Source organism: Coturnix japonica, unplaced genomic scaffold (assembly GCF_054131305.1).
Source record: "Coturnix japonica strain WE unplaced genomic scaffold, WE-NBRP24 Scf121, whole genome shotgun sequence".
Classification (NCBI taxonomy): domain Eukaryota; kingdom Metazoa; phylum Chordata; class Aves; order Galliformes; family Phasianidae; genus Coturnix; species Coturnix japonica.
In genome coordinates this window covers 147,872-171,018 of record NW_028189024.1, presented here as the reverse complement: position 1 = coordinate 171,018, position 23,147 = coordinate 147,872, and the positions used below count along the sequence as shown (strand labels likewise).

The 23,147-nt window shown below is 61.4% G+C and overlaps 2 protein-coding genes across 6 annotated transcripts in view; both read right to left on the bottom strand.

Annotated features, from left to right (window-relative positions):
* Window positions 1-586: 586 nt before the first annotated feature.
* NXPH4 (neurexophilin 4) lies at window positions 587-9,396 on the bottom strand. The gene is made up of 2 exons (XM_085535428.1): window positions 9,117-9,396; window positions 587-1,332 (listed from the first exon to the last, which is right to left on the bottom strand). Exons 1-2 carry the CDS (start codon window positions 9,180-9,182, stop codon window positions 607-609), a joined length of 792 nt encoding a protein of 263 aa, XP_085391554.1. The 5' UTR covers window positions 9,183-9,396; the 3' UTR covers window positions 587-606.
* Window positions 9,397-10,534: 1,138 nt separating this feature from the next.
* LRP1 (LDL receptor related protein 1) overlaps window positions 10,535-23,147 on the bottom strand; it is a 70,874-nt gene continuing 58,261 nt past the window's right edge. For 4 of the 5 annotated variants that reach the window (XM_085535432.1, XM_085535433.1, XM_085535434.1 and 1 more), the window contains 28 exons: window positions 22,970-23,118; window positions 22,588-22,681; window positions 22,337-22,453; window positions 22,130-22,249; window positions 21,770-21,892; window positions 21,399-21,524; window positions 21,131-21,247; window positions 19,793-19,899; window positions 19,471-19,603; window positions 18,446-18,565; window positions 17,969-18,091; window positions 17,653-17,796; window positions 17,449-17,583; window positions 17,117-17,236; window positions 16,617-16,888; window positions 16,342-16,520; window positions 15,975-16,081; window positions 15,727-15,843; window positions 15,383-15,559; window positions 14,675-14,815; window positions 14,424-14,597; window positions 14,169-14,330; window positions 13,790-13,964; window positions 13,072-13,176; window positions 12,737-12,801; window positions 12,533-12,620; window positions 12,304-12,448; window positions 10,535-11,364 (listed from right to left, as the gene is read on the bottom strand). In XM_085535432.1, coding sequence (XP_085391558.1) covers window positions 11,224-11,364; window positions 12,304-12,448; window positions 12,533-12,620; window positions 12,737-12,801; window positions 13,072-13,176; window positions 13,790-13,964; window positions 14,169-14,330; window positions 14,424-14,597; window positions 14,675-14,815; window positions 15,383-15,559; window positions 15,727-15,843; window positions 15,975-16,081; window positions 16,342-16,520; window positions 16,617-16,888; window positions 17,117-17,236; window positions 17,449-17,583; window positions 17,653-17,796; window positions 17,969-18,091; window positions 18,446-18,565; window positions 19,471-19,603; window positions 19,793-19,899; window positions 21,131-21,247; window positions 21,399-21,524; window positions 21,770-21,892; window positions 22,130-22,249; window positions 22,337-22,453; window positions 22,588-22,681; window positions 22,970-23,118 — 3,776 coding nt within the window. In that variant the 3' untranslated portion in view covers window positions 10,535-11,223. Of the gene's footprint in view, window positions 11,365-12,303; window positions 12,449-12,532; window positions 12,621-12,736; window positions 12,802-13,071; window positions 13,177-13,789; window positions 13,965-14,168; window positions 14,331-14,423; window positions 14,598-14,674; window positions 14,816-15,382; window positions 15,560-15,726; window positions 15,844-15,974; window positions 16,082-16,341; window positions 16,521-16,616; window positions 16,889-17,116; window positions 17,237-17,448; window positions 17,584-17,652; window positions 17,797-17,968; window positions 18,092-18,445; window positions 18,566-19,470; window positions 19,604-19,792; window positions 19,900-21,130; window positions 21,248-21,398; window positions 21,525-21,769; window positions 21,893-22,129; window positions 22,250-22,336; window positions 22,454-22,587; window positions 22,682-22,969; window positions 23,119-23,147 lie in introns of those variants that run through there. The other variant, XR_014941819.1, reaches the window with a different exon arrangement.

Sequence of the window (23,147 nt, the reverse complement as noted above, 5' to 3'; positions counted from 1 at the left end):
CCACCCCCATGGCATGGAGCCCCATAGGAACCCCCTTACACTGCACTGAGCCCCATGAGGACCCTCCCATATGGCACTGAGCCCCATAGGGACCCCAACCCCCAGCACAGAGCCCCATGGGGACCCCCCTGCATTGTACAGAGCCCTACAAGGACCCTCCCCCATTGCACTGAGCCCCACGGGGACCCCCTCCATGGCACAGAGCATCACAAGGACCCTCCCCATCGCACAGATCCCCATAGGGACCCCCACCCCTGGCACAGAGCATCATAAGGACCCCCCACATTGCACTGAGCCCACGGGGACCCCCACCTCCATGGCATGGAGCCCCATGAGGACCCCCCCACATTGCACTGAGCCCTACAAGGACCCTCCCCATTGCACTGAGCCCACAGGGACCCCACCCCTGGCACAGAGCCCCATAAGGACCCCCCACATTGTGCTGAGCCCCCCCACATGGCACAGAGCATCACAAGGCCCCCCCCCATGGCATAGAGCCCCATAGGGACCCCCACCCTGGCACTGAGCCCCATAGGGACCCCCCTCCATGGCACAGAGCACCACAAAGCCCCCCCCCTCCCTCCCTTTCCCCCTCCCTTCCCCATCTCAGCCGAAGTAGGGATGCTCGTGCTGGAAGTTGTAATCGGGACAGACTTTCTGCACCAACTTGTAATCGATGCTGAGGAAGGAGACGAAGATGCAGATGACCTTGAAGGGTTTGGCACACAACCAGGCTGCCCGGCTCTGAGTGTGTTCGGTGAAACAAACCTTACTGGGGTCGTACAAACAAGGTCGGTTCCGTCTGGCCCGATCCGTCTTCTCGTATTCGACGTGACAATTAAGGGCTTTATTTCTCCCTTCGGGTAACGTGCTTTGCTGGGCAGGGCGGAATGAAGGGGGAGGAGGGAGAGGAGCCGGTAATAACACCTCGAAACCCACCGCCCTATTTGGGGGCACGATACTGACCGACACGTTCCCGAGGCTGGATGAATTGTGTCGGAAATAAACGCTGAAAGTGCCGTTAACGTGGTCCACGATCTTCCCCGTTAATAAGAGGCTGAATTTCAACGTTTGGATGCTGACATAAAAATCTCCCCAACCGAAAATCTTCTTGGATCGGGATGATTTTAGTGCTGGTTTCCGACGGGAGACGCTCGGAGCGTCCCCTCCCGTCCCGTTGTGCTGCCAGTCCCAAGGGCTGCGGGGGGGCTCGGCCGGCAGCAGCACCGGGGGGGGCTTCATGGCACCGTAAGGGCTGTGCTTGAGGAGCCCCCCCGCCCCCAGCTCCAGGTAACCCAACGTCTTGGCCAAGTGACCGTGGGCACAAAGGGGCTGCGGGGAGAGAGAAAAAGGGGTGGGGGGGGGTATGGGGGGGGCTGCAGCTCAAATGCTGTGCCCCAAAGAACTGCGGTGTGTGCTGTGCAACCCTCCATGCACCTCCCCTACAGCGTGCAGCCCTCCTGCACCGTGCACCTCTCCATGTACCCCCCCTTGCACCATGCATCCCTATTGCACCATGCATCCCTATTGCACCATGCATTCCTATTGCACTGTGCACCCCCCCATGCATCCCTCCTGCACCGTGCATCCCTATTGCACCATGCACCTCTCCATGTACCCCTTCTGCATCATGCATGCCTCAATGCATCCCTCCTGCACTGTGCACCCCCCCATGCAGCCCTCCTGCACCTTGCACCCTGCCATGCATCCCTATTGCACCATGCATCCCTATTGCACCATACACCTCTCCATGCATCCCTTCTGCATCATGCATCCCTCCACGCATCCCTCCTGCACCTTGCACCCTGCCATGCACCTCTCCTGCACCATGCATCCTTCTATTAATCCCTCCTGCATCATGCACCCCTCCTGCATCGTGCATCTATCCTGCACCTTGCACCTCTCCATGCATCCCTTCTGCACCATGCATGCCTCAATGCATCCCTCCTGCACCTTGCACCCCTCCTGCCCTGTGCACTCCTGCACCCTTCCTGCACCCTTCCCTCCTCTTGCCCCTTTGCACTCCTGCATTCCTCCCTTGCTGCCCATCCATCCCATCCCATCCCATCCCATCCCATCCCATCCCATCCCATCCCATCCCATCCCATCCCATCCCATCCCATCCCATCCCATCCCATCCCATCCCATTCACTCCTCCTGCACCCCCCCCCACTGCAAACCCACCCTACACCTCACCCCCCCCCCCATCCCAACCCCCCCCCAGTCCCTGCATTACTCAGAGCCCCCCATCGCCCCCCCACACACACAGCAGACCCCCCCCCCCGGCAGCAGCCCAGCAGCTCATTAATCCCATCTGAGCTCCTTCAGAACGTGGATTGATGGGGGGGTGGGGGGCACACAGCAGCTCAAGGTTCGGGTTTGGATGGTGATGGTGGTGTTGGGGGGGGGGGGACACACACAGTAGAGCCGCCCCCGCCGGCAGCGCCTCGTTTCGTTCCGCAGCGCTTCTGATCTGCAGCCGAATAACGGAGACCCCCAGCCGGGCGGCTGCGGAGCCGCTCCGCCCCCCCGGATAATTGCAATGGGGCACTTTGAGTTTGGGGGGGGGGGAATAGGGATGGAAAGGGGGGGGGGGGGAGTGTATGGAACAATGAGGAGCTCCTGGCTCTGCCCAAGGAAGGGCCCGGGGGGGGGTTTGGGGCGTTCTATGGGCAGAAGGAATCTGCGTCTACAGCAGAAACGATGGGGAGATTTAATGATGGGGGGGGGGCTCAATGAACCTTCAGCCCCAGCATTGAGCCCCCCCCCCCCCAGCTCCCCTCCCTCCTTTTGGTGCCGCTCCCCTGTAATAAATCGGGCTGGGACGAACCCAACGCCGCGTGGCATCTGTCTGTGTGTCCCCCCCCCCCCCTTCCTTCAACCCCCCCCCCCCACGCTGAGCCCCCTGACCCCCCCGGCTCAGCGCTGGGTGCCCCCGCTGCCCGCCAGCTGCTCCCGGTGCTCACGGGGCCGCTCGGGCTCGTCAATCACTGTCACCGTGCGCTGCAGGTGCCGGGGGGGGACGGGGAGGGGGCGACCCCGAGCAGCATCACGGGGGGGGGGGGATGGGAGGGGGGGTGGCAGCAGCTGGGGGGGGTCCTGGGGTCAGAGACGTGATGGGAGCTTATAAAGAGGGATAGTGAGGGGGGGGGGGGCATCGCCCACCGACCCCCCCAGCACTTGGAGCGGGTGCTCTATGGGGCTGCACGGTGTGGGGCTGAGCCATGCAGCCCCATAGCTCGCCCCCCCCCCCCATATCCCCCCCCCCCCAGCTCCCATCTCTCTGAGCTCCGCCGCTTCCTTCGCCCTTATCTATATTTCAGCGCAGCTTCAAAGCCGGGCGCCTTCACCACCAGGAGGGGGGGGGGGGCGGGCAGGGAGATGGAGAGGGAATAGGGGAGAGGGGGAGGGCGGCCCCCCACCCACACACAGCCAGTCCATGGGGGGGGGGTTGGGCCGTGTCCCCCCCCTCCCCTCAAGCTGCTCTCCATCATTCAGCCCCATTTGTACGTATGTATCAGCCCCCGTGTCCCACTGCAGGATAAGCTTGGGGTGGGGGGGTTAAATGGGGGGGGGGAGGCAGGGCACTATAGTGGGGATGGACAGCACTGAGCAGCGGGGGGGGACACGGAAAGGAGCCCCCCCAGACCCTCCTCCCTTTATCAGCTTCCACTTCCAATCCAACCCCCCCCCCCCCATACAGACACACACACACATTGGGGTCCTGCTGGGGGTGATGGGGGGAGGGGATACGATGCAGGGGGGGGTGATGGGGACGGGGTTGGGGTGGGGGGTGATGGAGATGCGGATGGGGCTGTGGTTGGGTTGGGGGAATGTTGGACCCCCCCAGCTCACCCCGCAGCCCCTCCAGCTGTTTTGGGGGTTAATTGGGGGGGGGGTCAGGCCGGTATTTCCCCCCCCCCCCTCCAACCCTTTATTCCCTTGTGATATCGGGGCAGAGGGCGATGAAAGGGAATAACAGAGCAGCGCTGTGCCATCAACGCACCGGGCCGATCGATCACAGTGCGAGCACAGCACGACCCCCCCCCAATAAAACCACTCCCACAGCCCCAAAAACCCCCCAGGGACGGGATAAAGGGGGGGGGGGGCAAAGCTGAGAGTCCTTATGTGTGTGTGTGGGGGGGTGATGGGGGGGGGCACAGCGAGCAAAGCCCCCAGCAGCAGCCAACCAAGGTCACCCCCCCCCCCCTGCACCCATTAACACTCAGGGTGCGTGCAATACTAATGCTGGTGCTCTATAGGGGCGTGCAGCACACGAGTGTGCACCTGAGTGCAGGCAGGGGGGGGGGGGGGAGCAACGTGTGCAATGCCATGCACGGCTCCGGGTCAGCGTTGCACGCTCGTGTGCATCCCAATGCACCCACAACTCATTGCAGAGCGTGCAAAGCATCGACTGCAACTCTGCCACCAACGGAGCCGCGTTGGGGGGGGGTTGATTGAAACTCATTGAGCAGCGAGGCCGAGCTTTGCTCCCATGAGACCCTCGGTCACCTTGCTGCAAGTTGGGGGGGGGGGCTACAGCATAAGGAACACCCCCCACCCCATAACAACACCCCCCCCTTATTGCATCCCCTGTCAGCTCAGCTCCTTCGTTAGCAGCAGGAGATTAATTGGAGGCGCTGAGCGACAATCCCCCGGGTGCAGCCCCCCCCCCCGTTGCTTTGCAGCCCGGGGCGCTGTGGCATTTCCAAAGGTTAGCAGCAAACAAGGTGCAGCTGACAGCTCCCATTTATCTCCCGGTCGCGCTGAGGGTGTTAATGCAGCGGGTGCAAACGGCGTGCAATGCAAACGTGCAATGCAACGGCGTGCAATGCAAACGTGCAATGCAAACGTGCAATGCAAACGGCGTGCAATGCAAACGGCGTGCAATGCAAACGTGCAATGCAAACGGCGTGCAATGCAAACGTGCAATGCAAACGTGCAATGCAAACGGCGTGCAGTGCAAACGACGTGCAATGCACGACGGTGCACGAGGAGAGAGAGAAGTGTGCAAGGAGCAAAGCTCTGAGTGTGCAACAGGTGTGCAAGCGGGGAGGCTCCATGCAGCTGCACAGGGTGGTGTTGGTGTTTGTTGGGGGGGGTTAATGCGTGCAACAGATGCTGCTCGTGTGTGTGCAACCACTTTGAGGCTGTGCTCCCAGCTGCAGCTCAGCAGTGCATGCATTGCATTGCATTGCATTGCATTGCATTGCATTGCATTGCTTGCAAGCTGGGGGGGCGATGAGTGTTTCATCTCACCCCCCCCTCTCTATATATCTGAGCCCCCCCATTGAGCCCCCATTGACAGCAGTGTACCCCATAGAACCCCCCCCCCCAGCCCCATTGCTGTGTTGTTATTGGGGGGGGGGTCTCAGCTCAGTGCCCCCCCCCCCCTGCTGTCAGCGATATATATTGCAGCACCTGAATGGACTCACTCCTTCCTTCCCCCCCCCAATTCTATTTTACCGTGTATTTATGATGCTCCTTTTCCCCTCTCATCCTGGTTTCCCTATTTTTAAGGGCTTTGCTTTGCTCTGAGGGGGGGGGGGCAGGGTGAGATGTGCCCCCCCCCATGGTGAAAAGGAGGAAGGGAGGGGAGGGGGGGGGAGAAGGAAAAGTGAGAGCAAAGGGAGGCGTAACAATAGAGGGGAGGAGAAGGAGAGGGGCTGTGTGAGTCATTGGGCTCCGGGAAAAGGGACGGGAGAAGCAGCGAGATAACAGAGCTTATGGGGGGGGGGATGTGGGCACCCGTGGGTGTGGGGTGAATACGCCAAGGACCCCCCCCCTAATACACACACACAGCCCCCAATGGGGCACTGAGCTCATCCGAAGCCCCCCCAGCACCCCGTTATGTGCCTCAGTTTCCCCATTGCTATTGGGGGAGCATCACCCCCCCACTCATCTCAATGCAAGGGGGGGGGGGGGTCTCAATCTCACCCCCCCCCCCCCCCACTCCCAGCTCCCCGTTGCAGTTTATTATTGCAATAAAAGCTGCCATAAAGGCAGCGCCGCCGCTCACCGCTATGGAAATGTAATTTCCAGCGAGGCCGGGATGTGTGAGAGCAGATCTTATCGCAGGGATCATAAATTGCATTGCAGCCCCCCCCCCCCCCCACAAACCACACCCCCCCCCACCTTCATGTCCTCTACACCCCCCCCCCCCCCAGCTCCATACATTGATATGGGGCCGATAGGAGGCTGCACACAGCAGGGCTGCCCTTGGGTTGGGGGGGGTGTGATAAGAGGGGGCTCAATGCCCCCCTACTGCTGCCCAGTGTTGTTATGGGGGTGCAGGGGGGGGGACATGTGGGTCCTGAATGGGGGGGGGGGGGGCAGCCATCCCATGCAGCCCCCCCACAATCCAAGCAGCCCATTCGGCCCCACAGGTGTCGCAGCTGCAGCCCCCCCCACAACAAGTGTGCCCCCCCCATTCAACAACTGCAGCCCCCCCCCCTCTTTGAGAGCCCTTTGCAGCCCCCCCCACCCTACAGTGCAAGGGTGGGGGGGGGGTCCTCACCCCCTACAGCCCCCATACAACCCAAGGAGGTGATAATGAAGGGGGGGGGGCATTAATATGAGCAAGGAAACGCATCAATATACCCCCCCCCAGACCCTTAAACCCTTATGGGGGGGGGGGCCATATCACAGCCCCCCCCCCATGGGCTCATTGCAGCCCATCATTCCTGCAGGCCGGGCTCTCATTGCCACAATGACTTTTGTAATAGGGGAAGAGGAGAAGAAATAAATGGGGGGGGGGCGACGATATGAAGGGGGGGGGAGTTGAGGGAGGGGGGGGGGCTGCAGGATGCAATGATTCCTTTAAGACAGAACAGAGGAACCTTCATCTTCTCCGGCCCATTTCCTTTCAGTCCCAGCCCAGAGGATGAATTGGGGGGGGGGGGAAGGGAATAAGGGGGGGGGTGCAATGTGGGGCTGTGGATGGAGAGGAGGGAGGGGGGGGGGAGTCGTTAATTAAGGGGTGTTAATTGGAGTGGGTGTGATTGACAGCGAGGTGTAGGGATGATCCATCCACCTCCCCCCCCCCCCTTCCAGCTGTAATTAGAACTGAGGTGTGTGTGTGTGTCTATGGAGGGGGGGGGGGAGTAATAAAGCACAGCCCCCCCCCACTCCAAGCACAACAATATGGTGAAGCAGGAGAGCTCTGCCCTGGGGGCACCCATGGGTGCTCTGCCCCCCCCCCCTTTAAAAGCTCTTATTGCAATCTCAGCATTGGGGGCAAAGGGCAGCACGGGGAAGTGATGGGAGAAGGAAACGAGGCTTTGGGCTGCAATGGGGGGGGGCACAGAGCTGTAATGGGGGGGGCACAGCACCCAACCCCCCCCCCAACCCACTGCCCCCCCCCCATCATCCTCTGACCCCACATGGCTGAATAGGGGGGGTGAAGCACCCCCACCCCGTTGCCCCATAACCCATAACCCATCCTATATCCTTAAACGGCTGAATTTGGGGGGGGGGCGGCTGGACCCCCCCCCCAAGTTGGGGATGGGGGGCCCATAGAGCGCCTAAATAGGAGCCGAGGGGGGGGACAATGACAACACACTCCCTATATCCAGCTCTCACGTTCTCTAAGCCCCCCCCCCTCCCAGGTACTGGTGGTGATGGGGGGGGGGTTGTTATAGAATCCCTATTGCACAGCATTTAATTTGTGGGGGGGGGCTGAGCAGCGCGGCCATCCGTCACAGCGTGACAGCAAAGGGACCGCAACGGCACCGAGCTCCGCTTGGGGGGGGGGCATAAAAAGGGGGGGGGGGGGGGAGTGGAAGCGCTGCGGGCGGGGCTCAGTGCGTGGCCGCACCCACAGCGCTCAGGTTGCCCCCCCCCGCCTTTAATGGGGGGGGGACACGAGCCTGCCCCCATTGGAAGCGATTATGGGGGGTGGGGGGGCACAGCGGCTATGGGACATAAAATGGGGGGGGGGGGCAGGGTCCGAGCGGGGCAGCACAAACTCCGCGCTGACACGGAGCGGTGCCCCCCCCCATAATAACAGTGGGGGCTGCAATGGGGGGGGGGGGGGGCAGCGCTCTGTGCCCCCACAGCGGCCGAACCTATTGCGGGGGGGGGGCGATGGCACCACCCCTACGTGCCCCCCCCCACCCCGGGTCTGTGCTGACCCCCCCCCCCCATCAATAGAACTGTGGGCTGAGCGGGGGGGGGCAGAGGGGCAGCGCCCGCTCCGCTTCCATCAAACAAACCCATTTGTCTCGGAGATGGACACGGAGCGGGGGGGGGTCACACGGAGCCGCCCCCACATCCACGGCACCGATACGGACAGGGATGGGAGACCCGGGGGGGGGGTTTAGGGAGGGGGGGGGTCTGTGTGTGCGTCTACTTCCCGATGAGGGGGGGGATGGGGGGGGGAATGGGCTCCGTTTGGTTGGATTCATATGGAGCGGTGGGAAATGGGCTCTACGCGGCTCCTGGGGGGGGCACCGAGAGACCCCCCCCCATCTACAGCAGCCTTTGGGGTCGGGGAAGTGGAATGTGGGGGGGGACACCACGGTGGGACTGCGGGGGGGGCAATAGGGATGTGCGATGTGCAGCCCCCCCCCCCCAACCCTCAGCGCTGTGTTTAATGGCAGGGATGGGGGTCACAGAGCGCTGCCCCCCCCCGAAACTCCACCCGGAACAGCCCCAACTCGGGGCTCTCCGGACCCCCCCCCCCATAACTCTACCGTCCCCTTCCTGCAACCCCCCCCCCCTTATGATACGACCCCTCCTCACACCCTCACTCATCCCCCCATAGCGATCACCCCGCATCTCTTTGACCCCCACCCAGGGATGCTCAACCCCCCTCCCCAAATAACGGCACTGCTGCAGCCGTACCCCCCATAACCCCCCTATAACCCCCTATACCCCCCCATACACCCCTTATACCCCCCTATACCCCCCCATAACCCCCCTATACCCCTCCATAAGCCCCTATACCTCCCTATACCCCCCCTATACCCCCATACCCCCCTATATCCACCTATATCCCCCTATATCCCCCCTATACCCCCCCATAACCCCCCTATACCCCCCCATAAGCCCCCTATACCCCCTATATCCCCCCTATACCCCCCTATACCCCCCATACCCCCCCCCAGTGCCGCTACCTGCAGCAGCAGCAGCCACGGCCCGAGCAGCGATAGTGAACGGGGCCGGACCGGGCGGCGGAGCATCGCGGCTGGGTCGGTCTGTCTGTCTATGGGTCTGTCTATGGGTCTGTCTATGGGTCGGTCGGTCCGTCCGTCGGTGGGTCGTTCCGCTCCGGTGTCGGTGTTGATGGTGATGGAGCCGGTGATGGAGGTACAAAGTTGGGCAATTCGGGGCCGGGCGGTGCCTCCGCGCAGCGCCAACCCGGACCGAACCGACACCGGCACCGGGTTTGGTGCTGATTTCGGAGGGGGGGGGGGGGGGGGGGGTCCGTACTCAGCGCTGACAGCTCCGGGGGGCGGGACTGAGCCGCTGCCTTTGGGGGGGGGGGGGGGGGGGGGGGGGCATCGCACATCCTCGGTGTACACCTGAGAATGGGGAGCCAACAGACTGGGGGTCCTACCGCCCCCCCCCCATCACACCGCCCCACACACACGGGGGGGGGCAGATGGACCCCCAAGACCCCCATTCTACATCTGGAAGGGGGGGGGGGGGGTCCTCCTGTCCCAACCTCCCCCCTCCCCCCCCGGAGCCTCTGGTGACCCCCCCCCCGCATAAAGGATCTATGCCCATTGTACAGCTGGAGGATGGAGGGGGGGGGGTCCTGCAACCAACCCCCCACCTTCAGAGCCTCACGCACTGTGGACCCCCACATATAAGGGACCCCCCATATGGGGGGGCTCCTCCCCACCTCCATCCCATAACTGAGGTTGGGGGGCATCGCTGCTTCCCCCCCCCCCCGGCCCTTCAGCACAGATGGGACCCCCAAAGGAGGCTCAGCCCCCCCCCCCTCCCTTCATGTCGGGCCCTTATGGGTGGGGGGGGGGGGGGCTCTGCCGGGACCCCCCTTTGGTTTGGTGTCGTTGTGGGGGGGGGGTTGGGGGAGCAGGGATGATGGGGGGGGGCACTCAGTGCGAGGTGGGAAAGGGATGAATTGGGTGGGGGGTGGGGGGGGGAAGGAGGGTTGGAAAATAGAACAGGAAGGAAAAAAGAAGCGAAGAAGAAAAAAAGGGGGGGGGGCGGAGTTGGGGAGGGGGGAAACGCTTCGGAGATGGAAAAACGATACGGGAACAAAAGCGCTGCGAGGAAATAGAGGAAATAGATCTGAGAACAGAGCGGGATCCGGGCGTTCAAAGGCAGCACCGGGGGGGGGGGGGCATAGAGACGGGGGGGGGGCACAGAAGGGAGCGCTTAGAGACCCCCCCCCCATCCCAAATCCATCCCGTGTGCGGCTGCAGCGCCACCTGGTGGCTGTAATGGGGTGGGGGGGGGAGCAGCACATCGCAGCCCCCTCCCCTTAATAAGGTCAGGGTCGGATCTCCCCCCCCCCCCCCCATTCTGCCCGCCCCCCCCCATTTAAAATCACGACCCGGCTCCGTCCGTTTGTACAAAGTTTATTTATAACAACGTCTGGTTCTGTTTAGTTGCAAAGGAATCCAGCAAAAATTATTAAAACGTTTCCCCCCCCCCAACATGAAAAGGATGAAGGGGGGGGGGGCTCCTCCTCCTCCTGCCCCCCCCCAACCCGCCCCCCCCCCCACATGCGTGTATTGAGCTCTACTATAAAAGCGAGGTCGGCTCGGGGGGGGGGGGGGGGGTTGTTTCTCCTGTTAAAAAATGTGCAAGGTTTTTTTTTGGGGGGGGGGTTTGAGGGGGGGGGTGGGGGCTCAGTCCCAGTAACAGCTGGGAGGGGGGGGGGGGTCAAGCTGTGCAATGGGGGGGGGCACAGAAGCCCCCAACCCCCCCATTGCTGCTGTTGGGGGGGGGGAAGCTGCTGCCCCATAACGTGATGGAGGGTGGGGGGGGGGTTTAAAGTGTGGGGGGGGTCCCCAATAGCGAGAAACCTCAACTGAACCGCAGCAGTGGGGGGGGGGGACGTCCAGGTAATAATACTGCTCACATAGAAAAGTAATAATCCTTCATTTGTACATTTATACAGTGGCTCTCTGCACCCCCCCCCCCCCCCATAACCCCACCCTATATAATCCCACCCCCCCCCATTATTTCCATCCACACACACACATCCAACCCGATACCTGCTCCCCCCCCCCCCCCCCCCAACACACACTATGCCAGGGGGTCGGTCAGGTCGTCGTCTGCCCCACGCGCCAGCAGCTCCCGTTTCTCATCGGTGCTGGCCAAGGAATTTCTGCTGCTGTGGGCCCCCATGTACAGGGTGGCGTACACAGGGTTGGTGAAGTTGGTGGGCTGCAAAGGGTTAAGGTGGGGGGGGGGGGGATAAATGAGGTTAGGGGGCTTAAAGAGTAATGGTGTGTTGGGTTATGGGGGCCTATAAAGTGGTGGTGATTGGGGTGTAATGAGGTTAAGGGGCTTGAAGAGTAATGGTGTGTTGGGTTGGGTGGGGGTCTGCCCCATAGAGTGGTGGTGATTGGGGTGTAATGAGGTTAAGGGGATTAAAGAGTAATGGTGTGTTGGGTTATGGGGGGTCTGCCCTATAGAGTGGTGGTGATTGGGGTGTAATGAGGTTAGGGGGCTTAAAGAGTAATGGTGTGTTGGGTTATGGGGGGGTCTGCCCCATAGAGTGCTGGTGATTGGGGTGTAATGAGGTTAAGGGGCTTAAAGAGTAATGGTGTGTTGGGTTATGGGGGGCTCTGACCTATAGAGTGGTGGTGATTGGGGTGTAATGAGGTTAAGGGGCTTAAAGAGTAATGGTGTGTTGGGTTATGGGGGGCTCTGCCCCATAGAGTGGTGGTGATTGGGGTGTAATGAGGTTAGGGGGCTTAAAGAGTAATGGTGTGTTGGGTTATGGGGGGCTCTGACCTATAGAGTGGTGGTGATTGGGGTGTAATGAGGTTAAGGGGCTTAAAGAGTAATGGTGTGTTGGGTTATGGGGGGGTCTGCCCCATAGAGTGGTGGTGATTGTGGTGTATGAGGTTAAGGGGCTTAAAGAGGCAATGGTGTGTTGGGTTATGGGGGGGTCTGCCCCATAAAGTGCTGGTGACTGCCCTAAAAGGGTCAATTCCAACATGCCCCCCCCCAAATCCTCCCCATCTCACCCAGCTGTGCCCCCCCTGCCCCATTCACACCCACTGTGTGAGCTCCCCTTAAAGCAGCTCAGCCCCCCAACCTGTATCAAGTCCTCCCCATGTATAGGATTAGGATTAACACCCCCCCCCCCAGACCCACCTTATCAGGGTCCAGGGCGAAGTCAGCGTCCAGCAGCTCCCCCACGTCGTCGTCGGGTTCCCCCTCGTACATTTTATAGGTCGGGTTCCCAATCTCCACATTCATGGCCCCGTTGGTCATTCGTTGGTGCTGGAAGCCCTTGGCACTGGGGGGGGGGCAAAGAACAGGGTCAGGGTGGGGGGTAAAACCATGACCCCCCCCCCCCCATAACCATCTCCATCCCACTCACCCTTTAATCCTCCACTTGTACCAGGCAAAGGCCACCACAGCCAGCAGGAGCAGCAGCAGCAGGATGGGGATGACGATGGAGGCGGTTCCTGCAGCACAAAGGGGGGGGTTGGGGGGTCATGGGGCTCATCCCTGGGGGGGGCACAGGGCCCAGTCTTACATCCCAAGCCCCCCCTCCCTCCCCTTGTCCCCCCCCCCCACATACGGCTGCTCTGCTGCTCCCCCACGATGAACTCCTCACAGCGCGGCCCCGTCACATCCATAGGGCACCTGAGAGCAGGGGGAGAGCAGGGGGTTAGAGGGGGCAGGACGGCATGCGGGGGGGGAATGGGGGGAGTGGGGGTGGGCAGGGGGGGCACGGAGCGGTGGGAGGGGGCACAGACTGGTACGGGGGGGGAGGGGGGGATGACACAGATCGGGGGCTGTCAGCATTGCTTGGGGGGTTGGAGGCATCTCCCCCCTGCATGGCACAGGGGGCCACCCCACAGCCCCCCACCCCGCAGCCCCCCCCCCCCCCCTTGAAGCCCCCCACTCACTTACAGGCACTGGGGCAGCTGCGTCTTGTCGCTGATGGAGCAGGTGCCGCCGTTCAGGCAGTAGCTGTCGCAGGTCAGGCAGCTCGGTGCCATCTTGCCATCGGGGCAGCTGGGGGGGCACCCAGGTCAGTGCATGGACACACAGTGATACCCCCCCCGTTACCCCCCACCCACCCCAGTGATGCCCCCCCCCATTACCCCACACCCACCCCAGTGATGCCCCCCCCCCCATTACCCCCCCCCCCACCCCAGTGATGCCCCCCCCCATTGCCCCCCACCCACCCCAGTGATGCCCCCCCCATTACCCCCCACCCACCCCAGTGATGCCCCCCATTACCCCCCACGTACCCCAGTGATGCCCCCCATTACCCCCCACTCACCCCAGTGATGCCCCCCATTACCCCCCACTCACCCCAGTGATGCCCCCCATTACCCCCCCCACCCCAGTGATGCCCCCCCCCCGTTACCCCCCACCCACCCCAGTGATGCCCCCCATTACCCCCCACCCACCCCAGTGATGCCCCCTGTTACCCCCCACTCACCCCAGTGATGCTCCCCATTACCCCCCACCCACCCTCACAGCTCTGCCTGCTCCTGGTCCCATCTCCATGCCAGCCCTGGTGCCCCACTGAACCACAGAGCACCCTATGGGTACCCACCTCCTCACCCCCCACCCATGCAGACCCTTCCCACCCCTGCACCCCCAGCCTCACATCACTCACATGCAGGACACCTCCCCGCTCTGCCTGTTGATGTTACATTTCCCCTCCTGGCACCGGGAGCATTTGTTCTCCTGGCATTGAGAGCCCTCGAACTGCGGCGGGCAGCGGCACTGCTTGCTGCCATCCCTGCTCATCTGGCACACGCCGTTGTTCTCGCAGTAGTCGAAGCATTGCTCTATGGGGCACAGGGGGCTCAGGGTGGGGGGTACAAGGGGAGACAACCCCCCTTCACCCCCCTAAGGTGCCACCCTTGGTCATAGCGCTGGCTCATGCTTGGCCACCCTGCATGTCGTCCTGTGCAGAGCTCCATAGCAGCAGCTCAGCACCCAACCTGCACCTCCCAATGCATAGGACCCCCCCCTCTTTGCCCCCCACTCACGGTACTGGCAGCGGTCCCCGATGAAGGTGGCCGGGCAGCGGCAGTTGGGTTGGTTGCCCTGGTTCACCGTGCAGCTCCCGTTGTTCTGGCAGTAATTGGTGCAAACCTGCTGGTCGCAACGGGACCCCGTGAAACCGGTGGGGCAGCGGCAGGTGGGCATGCCTAGGAATGAATGAGAGCCATCAGAGCCGTGCTGTGTGACCCCCATAGCCCCCCACAGCCCCCCAACGAGGCTCCCAGCCCCATAGCTCTCACCGGATGGGGACGCGGTGCACAGCCCCCCGTTCTGGCAGTAATCAGAGCACTGGTTGATCTGGCACCTCTCCCCGTTGTAGCGCGGCTGGCAGCGGCACTTGGCCTGTTTGCGGGCGTTCAGGAAGCAGCTGCCCCCGTTCAGACACACCAGGTCGCACGTGTCGGTGGTGGGCACTGGGATTAAGGTGGGAGGTGAGCAGGGCTGTGCCATACAACACCCCCCACCTCTATCCATCCTCCTCATCACCTACCCACAGCAGACGCGGTTGGGGAGGGGATGAGCACGCAGGTGCCGTTGTCCAGGCGTTTGCCATTGGGGCAGGTGCAGACGGGGCCGCTGGGGCTCAGCAGACAGAGCCACTCACACTTCTTACGGTCACAGGGGTTGGTCACTGCCAGATAGAAGGGACAGCACAGAGTGAGGCTGCCCCACAGCACCCAATGCCTTTGGGTCACCCTGGCAGCTTCCCATTGCGCCCCGGCCAACATGAACCCCCTTCCATTGTGCCCTGGCCAACATGAACCCCCTTCCATTGCACCCCGGCCAACATGAACCCCCTTCCATTGCACCCTGGCCAACATGAACCCCCTTCCATTGCACCCTGACCAACATGAACCCCCTTCCATTGCACCCTGGCCAACATGAACCCCCTTCCATTGCACCCTGACCAACATGAACCCCCTTCCATTGCACCCTGGCCAACATGAACCCCCTTCCATTGCACCCTGGCCAACATGAACCCCCTTCCATTGCACCCTGACCAACATGAACCCCCTTCCATTGCGCCCTGGCCAACATGAACCCCCTTCCATTGCACCCCGGCCAACATGAACCCCCTTCCATTGCACCCCGGCCAACATGAACCCCATGCCCAACCAGCTTGGCTCAGCCCCCCTGCTCCCTTCACCCTTTAACCACCCCATGTTAGACTCATTGAGCCCCCAAGGCCAACACTCACCCTCCGGCTGCTTGTACTGGTGGTAGAGCACCACGTCGGTGGCGTGGTTGAGGCCGGACGTCAGGTTGGTGACGGATTTGTGCCCGAATTTGTGGATCTTGAAGATGCGGTTGTTGATGTAGGTGACGCCGTAGATGTAATCCTCAAAGATGTCGATGCTGAAGGGATGGCTCAGCCCTGGGGGAGGGAGGAGAGCAGCCATGAGCGCAGACACAGGAGGCACAGGGCATTGCCATGGGCAGGGCTGAGAGCCTATAGATGGGTGCTGGGCTGGGGTCTCCCATCATGAAAGAAACCCTGGACAGGTCAACCTCCCCCTGCTGCTCCCACATCCCCCTGCTCACCCTTCTTGTTGTCGATGGCCACGACGGGGTCGGTGCCGTTGAGCCGGATGCTGCCGATGACGGACAGCTTGGCGTCAGCCCAGTACAGTCTCTCATTGTGGTAGTCCACAGCCAGACCTGGTGCACACACAGCCATGAGGGGGGCTCAAAGCCCACCCTGACCCCCCGCCCCAACTCCTTTCCAAGCAGGACCCAGCCGTGTCCCCCTCACTGCATGTCACTGGCACCTCCTGTGCCCCACTGTTCACCTGTTGGCCATTGGATGTTGTCTTGCACCAGCGTCTCGCGCAGCGTCCCATCCATTGCGGCCGTCTCGATCTTGGGGTGATTGCCCCAGTCTGACCAGTACATAGTCCTGCAAAGGACGTGGGCAGGTCAATGCCAGCAGGGCTGTAAATAGGGGACGAGCAGGACAACCCCGCAGCCCAGCAGAGGAGAAACCCTCAGCCTTCCCCCAGCACCATCCCAATGGGGTGAGCCGACCTCAGATACCACCCACCCTAACAAAGAGCGTGTCCCTGAGGCACAGGGAGCATCCACCACGGAAGGGTTTGTTGGTAAGGAAGCGGGGTGAGGGCAGGATAGAGGGTAAGAGGGAAAGGGCTGGAGTCTCACCCCCTAAGTGGATCAACCACAATGGCATGGGGCTCATCAATCATGCCCGAGATCAGCGTCTTGCGATTCTCGCCTTTCATCTGTGCCACCTCAATGACATCCCGCCCGGAGTCCGTCCAATAGATGTTCCCAGCGACCCAATCAACAGCAATACCCCGCGGCATCTTCAGCCCGGAGATCTGGGGAGGGCAGAAGGAGGAGGCTCAGGGCTGGAGGTTTGGGGTCAGCCACCCCACTGCACACCTCCCCCATTATAATATGGGACCAGAGCTCACGTTCAGGTGGGTGACACCGCCGTCGATCTGGCGCCGGTTGCGGTTGGAGGCGGTGGAGGCAGCAGAGGAGGCTGGAAGCTCGCAGTATGAGATCCTGCCCGTGTGCCAGTTGGTCCAGTAGATCTTGTTGCCCTTGACGTAAATGTCCATGGCATCGATGCGCACGTTCTCGTCACCCTGGAAGGCCGGCTCGTAGGCTGAGTTGGGGTTGAAGGGGTACATGCTTCTGATCTTGTTGTCGTCCGCAATATAGAGGATCTGGTGCTCTGAACCTGAAGGGGAAGAGATGTTGGTGATGCCCAGGGATGCTCTGACGACACAGGATCGGGTGCTCAGCGTCCCTTTGTGCTGGGGAGGGACAGATGGATGGGACACACTGACAGGGCCAGAATCCCATCAAGATGGGCAGAGTGAAGGGTGAGGAGGAGGAATAGGAGCTGAGTCCTGCAGCAAAGCACGGCATGCTCAGGGTTTGTGCACACCCGCAGCCCCCTCCTGACCTTCTGCCTTGCACATGTTGTCGGTCTTCATGAAGTTCTTGGCGCAGCTGCAGACGTGGGAGCCCTTGGTGTTGTTGCAGAGCTGGGAGCAGGTCCCGAAGCGCAGACACTCATTGACATCTGAGCAGAGATATGAGAGGGGAGATGGGGTCAGGGGGCTCAGGAGGTGTCTCCAGGCTCAGCACTGGGGCACAGAACCCCCACCACCCCCCAGGCCCCTCATCTGTGCCCTATGGACGCCATTCCCGACATCCCAGCTGCTTTGCAGACACAAAGATGTATCCTAAGGGTGAAAAGCAGCTGTAAATATGGCCCTCAGCAGCAGGAAGTACCTTGACAGGAATTCTTGTCTGGCACCTTCTGGAAGCCTCTGCGGCACGTGCAGTAGGTGGAGGACTGTGCCTGGATGCACTGGGCCTCATCTCCACACATGGTGGCATTGGTCATGCAGTCATACGACTTGTGCTCTGTGGTGGGAGACATGGTCAGCACCCACACGGCCACCCAGCGCCCCCCAGCCCCCTATTTGTACCCACCATGAGAGCAGGACTTCTCATCAGAGCCATCCCCGCAGTCGTCAAAGAAGTTGCAGCGGAGGTTGGCGCTGATGCACTTCTTGTTCTCGCACAGGAACTCGTTCTTGTCCTGGCTGCAGCTCTTGGGCTTGGCCGTGGGGGACTCTGTGGGAGCACGGGCAGCACTGTGACACCCTGGGGCACTGGGTGCCCGGCCCCATGCATGGAGCAGGGGGAGAGCAGCTTGGGGAGGGTCTTGCAGTGCTGGGGAAGGAGCAGGGGGCCAAGCCAAGCCCAGCGCCCTGCAGGGAACAGCCCAGGCTTGGTCTGCACTCACCGCAATCCTTCTCATCAGTGTTGTCTCCACAGTTGTCAATGCCATCGCACTGCCGACCGATCCACAGACATACCCGGTCGTTCTTGCAGCGGAACGGTCTGTTGGGGGGACACTGGAATTTCACTGCACCAGCAAACAGAAACAAACGGTGACGGTGAAAGGAGACGCCATGGCCAGACTGTCACGCTGGTCACGAGCCGCTGCTCGGCCTCTGCCCGATCCCAGGGAGTCCCACAGACGTGAGCGGGCTCCAGAGACTAAAGCAAAGAGACTGAAGCAGACAATCACCCGCTGCTGGTGCCACAGCAAGGCATGGCCTCTCTGCCCCACCAGCCCTGTCCTAAACCCCACACCCACCCATCTCCAAGGCCACCCTCAAGAGGAGCCCATGGCAGCCAGCAGACCCTGGCCCTGCCTCCTCCCTGCAGGGCCATGGTGGTGACACAGCACTGGGAGCAGGGAGGCAGCGTCACTCACAGCACTCCTCAGGGTTTTCGTCCGAGTTGTCCCCGCAGTCGTCCTCTCCATCACATTTCCAGGCCAGTGGTTTGCACAGAGTGTTGTTGCACTGGAATTCGTCCAGGGGGCAGGTGCGCACTGTGACAGTGAAGGGAGGACAGTTAGGCCTCAGTTAGGCCGCAAGTAGGCCCAAGTTAGGCCACAGCTAGGCTACAGGTAGGCCCAAGTTAGACTGCAGGTAGGCCTGAGTCAGGCTCCAGGTAGGCCCAAGTTAGACCACAGGTAGGCCTGAGTTAGGCCGCAGGTAGGCCTGAGTTAGGCCCGAGTTAGACCGCAGCTAGGCCAGAGTTAGGCTGCAGGTAGGCCTGAGTTAGGCTGCAGGTAGGCCTGAGTTAGGCTGCAGGTAGGCCTGAGTTAGGCCGCAGCTAGGCCAGAGTTAGGCTGCAGGTAGGCCTGAGTTAGGCTGCAGCTAGGCCAGAGTTAGGCTGCAGGTAGGCCTGAGTTAGGCCGCAGCTAGGCCAGAGTTAGGCTGCAGGTAGGCCTGAGTTAGGCCGCAGCTAGGCCTGAGTTAGGCTGCAGGTAGGCCTGAGTTAGGCCACAGCTAGGCTCCAGGTAGGCCCAAGTTAGACTGCAGGTAGGCCTGAGTTAGGCCACAGCTAGGCTCCAGGTAGGCCCAAGTTAGGCCGCAAGTAGGCCTGAGCTAGGCCTGAGTCAGGCTCCAGGTAGGCCCAAGTTAGACCACAGGTAGACCTGAGTTAGGCCGCAGGTAGGCCTGAGTTAGGCCCGAGTTAGATCGCAGCTAGGCCAGAGTTAGGCTGCAGGTAGGCCTGAGTTAGACTGCAGGTAGGCCTGAGTTAGGCCGCAGGTAGGCCTGAGTTAGACTGCAGGTAGGCCCAAGTTAGGCCACAGGTAGGCCTGAGTTAGGCCGTAAGTAGGCCCGAGTTAGGCCTTAGATGGGCCGCAGTCAGCCTGCCGTGCCCAGGTGCTGCTCTGGTGCTCAGCCCCATCCCCAGCCCAGCTGGTGACCCCAGCGCTGCCATTACCTCCAGTACCACAGTCTTCCTCATCAGTGCCGTCCATGCAGTCGGCATCAGCATCGCAGCGCCAGCGCATGGGGATGCAGTGCCCGTTCTTGCACTGGTACTGGTCGAACTCACAGCGGGGTATGCAGTCTTTCTGCAGTGAAAGGTGCAGGGATGGTGGTCAGCAGGGACAGCCCAGGCTGTGCTTGTTTCCTGCCCCATCATGGCAGCCAGGGCTGGGCCCTCAGCCCCCAGCTCCTCACAGGGGCAGGCACTGGGTTGAGGGGTCCCCATTGCAGCCTGAGGGCAGGACAGGGGGCTGCTCCCCTCCCCGGTGCCGTACCTCATCAGATCCATCCGCACAGTCGTGGTCTCCATCACACTTCCACCTCCCGGCGATGCAGCGGCCATTGGCACATGAGAACTCGCTCTCCGAGCAAGGCCGAGGTGCTGGGGACAGAACACAGGGCAGCCCTGAGCTCGGGCAGGAAGAGTGGCATCTCAGGGCAGACAGCACAGCCTGACCGACATTTGCACCCCACGGCATTGGGACAGCGCGGGCACGCAGCTGGGGAATGGGGCTGAGCCCCCCCCAGCCCAGAGGTGCAGCACCAGGAAACGCTGGGGGAGCAGAAGCCAACAGGGGATGATTGGGAGCAAAAGGGGGGACAGTCAGAGTGTCAGAGGGGCACGGGTTGCGGGGCCAAGACTGAGCCATGCGTGGGCCCTGGTGGTGCCGGGGATTTGGGCCGGTCCCAGCCCCTCTGCCCTCACTCGGAACTTAACGTCTTCATTTCATTTTCAAAGAGACTGTACATGGAATTAAAAAAGATTTTGGCAGGAACCTACCTCTGAGCGCCCCGTAACGACAGTGTGAAAATGGAAAAAAACATAAGATGAAGTGAAATGGCACGAACTCAAAAAACACGACATGAAAACAACAGAAAAAGGAAAAAAAAATAAAATTCACGCTCTGGAGGCTGCAGGGAGACAGAGAGACGTGGGCGATGGGCTGGCACAGGAGGGGCTGCGTCTGCAGGGCTGTCTGCCAGCCCCATTGCCATCCCAAGGCAGCAGGGAGGGGGTCCTGGCCACCACCACCACCCCCCTGATCCCCACTGCTCCAAAGGACAGTGCTGGCACAGCTCTGCTAATTAGTTCGTTAAGCTCGTTAAGGGGCAGCAGCTTCTGTCCCTGCTTCTCCAAACCAGCCATCATTTCCTGCACACCTGAGCCAGGTCCAGGTTTGTGACTTGGGTCCGGCTCGTTGCAGACAGACCTCAGCCCCCATCTCGGAGGTGATGAGTTTGCACAGCCTCAGCCAAAGCACCTCGCAGGGCATTGCCTGCCAAAGCTGGAGCCAAAGTGCAAAGCGCTGGCGTAAAGCCGAGCTGCTCCGCAGCCTGCCCTGCTCCATCATGGCAGCACCCGCGAGCCCTGCAGGTGCTGGAGGGCATCGCTGCCTGCAAAGCAATGAGTTTTGGCCCATCCCTCTCATCTGTCACCACTTCTGGCCTCTCCCCAGAGCAGCCACGAGCTCCTGGAGTTCATGGGACCGACCAGCCACATCTGTGGGGCTGCAGCTCCCAACCATCAGCCCCAACTGCCCCAATGCATCCTGCACAGTGCAGAGCTGAGCATTGCAGGGGAGCCTCAGTGCAGGTGGGATGGCAGCACGTACTGCAGCTCTCCTCGTCCGAGTTGTCCCCGCAGTCATTGTCGTAGTCGCATTGCCAGCGGCCCGGCACGCAGCGGTTGTTCTTGCAGCGGAACTGGTAGGGCTCGCAGGTACGTTCGTCTGGGAGGGATGCAGACAGGAATGCATCAGCAGCGCCCACGCAGCAGGTGTGAGCAACAGGAAGAGCTGCTCGTTGCCTTCCCAAGGAGCTGAAATCCTGCAGCCTTTGGGGATGGGGGGAGACTGGAGACCCTCAAGGTCCCTCGCTCACCGCATTCCTCCTTGGGCTCATCAGACCCATCCCCGCAATCATCCTCCCCGTCGCATTTCCAACGTGCTGGGATGCACCTTCCGGAGTCCTTGCAGCGGAACTCATCCACGCCGCACGTCATTTGTGCTGGAGAGAAAGAAATGGATGTAAATACGGGGAGGGGGCATTGAGCACCGCTGTCATCTCCCCTATGGGGCTCCCCTGCAGCTGAACCTGCACAGACCCAGATGGAGCCGCACCGCCTGCAGCCTCCAATGCAAGCAGACAAGCAGGGAAAAGCAAGGACTCAGCTCCACACACGTCGCTGCTGCAGTGGGGGCTGCAGGGGCTGCACCGACCCCTGTTTGCTCCCCCCTGTGAAGGATCCTTACTGCAGTTGGCGGGTTCGTCGGAGCCGTCCACGCAGTCATTGTCGCGGTCGCACACCCAGACGCGGGGGATGCAGCGCTTGGTGATGGCGCATTGGAACTGGTTGGGGGCACACGTCACCTCGGCTGCGGGGGGAGGCACAGTCAGCAGAGGCAGCAGGAAGGCAGGGAGGGCTCTGCCAGCCCCCAGCCCATAATACAGCCCCACTAAACCCACCCCATAGATGCTATGGGCACCAGGGGAGACACAGAGCTCTGAGTGGGGCAGGTAATGGGCTCCCTCCATCCCCAGAAAGCAGGTAAAGGCAATACATGAAGACACAGAGCTGCTGACCCACACAGCCCCCATCCCAGCCCACTTACGACAGTCCTTCTCGTCCTCTCCATCCCCACAGTTGTCCTGACCGTTGCAGCGGAAGATGCCGGGGATGCAGCGGTTGGTGTTGGTGCATTTGAACTGACTGGGCAGGCAGACGTGGATATCTGCCAAGGAGGTGACACCGTTTGCAATGGGGCTTTATTGGAGCCCTGCTGGGCTTTGAGGTCCATAAGGAGAGAGGATGAACCCACCACAGTTGGCTTCGTCCGAGTTGTCCTGACAGTCATTATCTCCATCACAGATGAAGGCCGGGTTGGTGCAGATCCCGGTGGAGCATTGGAACTGGCCTGGTCTGCACTTGAACTCAGCTGTGGGGAGAAGATGGGGTGAAACATCCCCTTATGGGAACACTTCCAGTACAGACCAAGTACAGCACTGGGCTCCAATGGGGCGACCCTCCTCATCCCCAATGCAGCAGAGCTTTGAGGAGCAGAGCACTCACGACAGTCCTCGGGCTCATCAGAGCGGTCCCCGCAGTCGTCCTCTGTGTCGCATTTCCACCAGAAAGGGATGCATTTGTCATTCTTGCAGACAAACTGCAACAGAAAGGGACCCCAGACGTGAAGGGGAGACCCCATAGAGCCCCCTCTGCAAAGGGCTCCGACCTCTGTGCCATCCCATCCCACACATTAACCCTGGGTGCCACCTCTGGGCTATGGGGAGGGCAGCATCACCCCAAAGCTGCCCCCCACAGCCCATAGTTTGCACTTGCTCACACTAAAAGTCATGCATGCACCGCAGCCCCATGCACCAGCCCTGCACAGCTGCTTGCATGAAGCCACAGCGTGCTGCAGCAGTGCAGGATCAGCACATGGGGACGTTACCTGGCTGGCCGTGCAGTTGGAGACGCAGGTTTTGCCATCGCTGCCCAAGTAGAAGTTGGTGGGACACGCACATTTGTGCCCCCCACCCGGCGACAGGAGGCAGAGGTTGCTGCAGCCGGCGTTGTTGGTCTTGCAGGGGTGGTTGGGAACTGCAAAGAGATGGACAGAGCTGAGTCAG

Bases quoted from the DNA above. Each gene is read 5' to 3' on its own strand.
- NXPH4 (XM_085535428.1), bottom strand. From the start codon at position 9,182: ATGCTCCGCCGCCCGGTCCGGCCCCGTTCACTATCGCTGCTCGGGCCG. The intron at 1,333-9,116 runs GTAGCGGCACTG...CTCTCCCCGCAG, and splicing joins CGTGGCTGCTGCTGCTGCAG to CCCCTTTGTGCCCACGGTCA.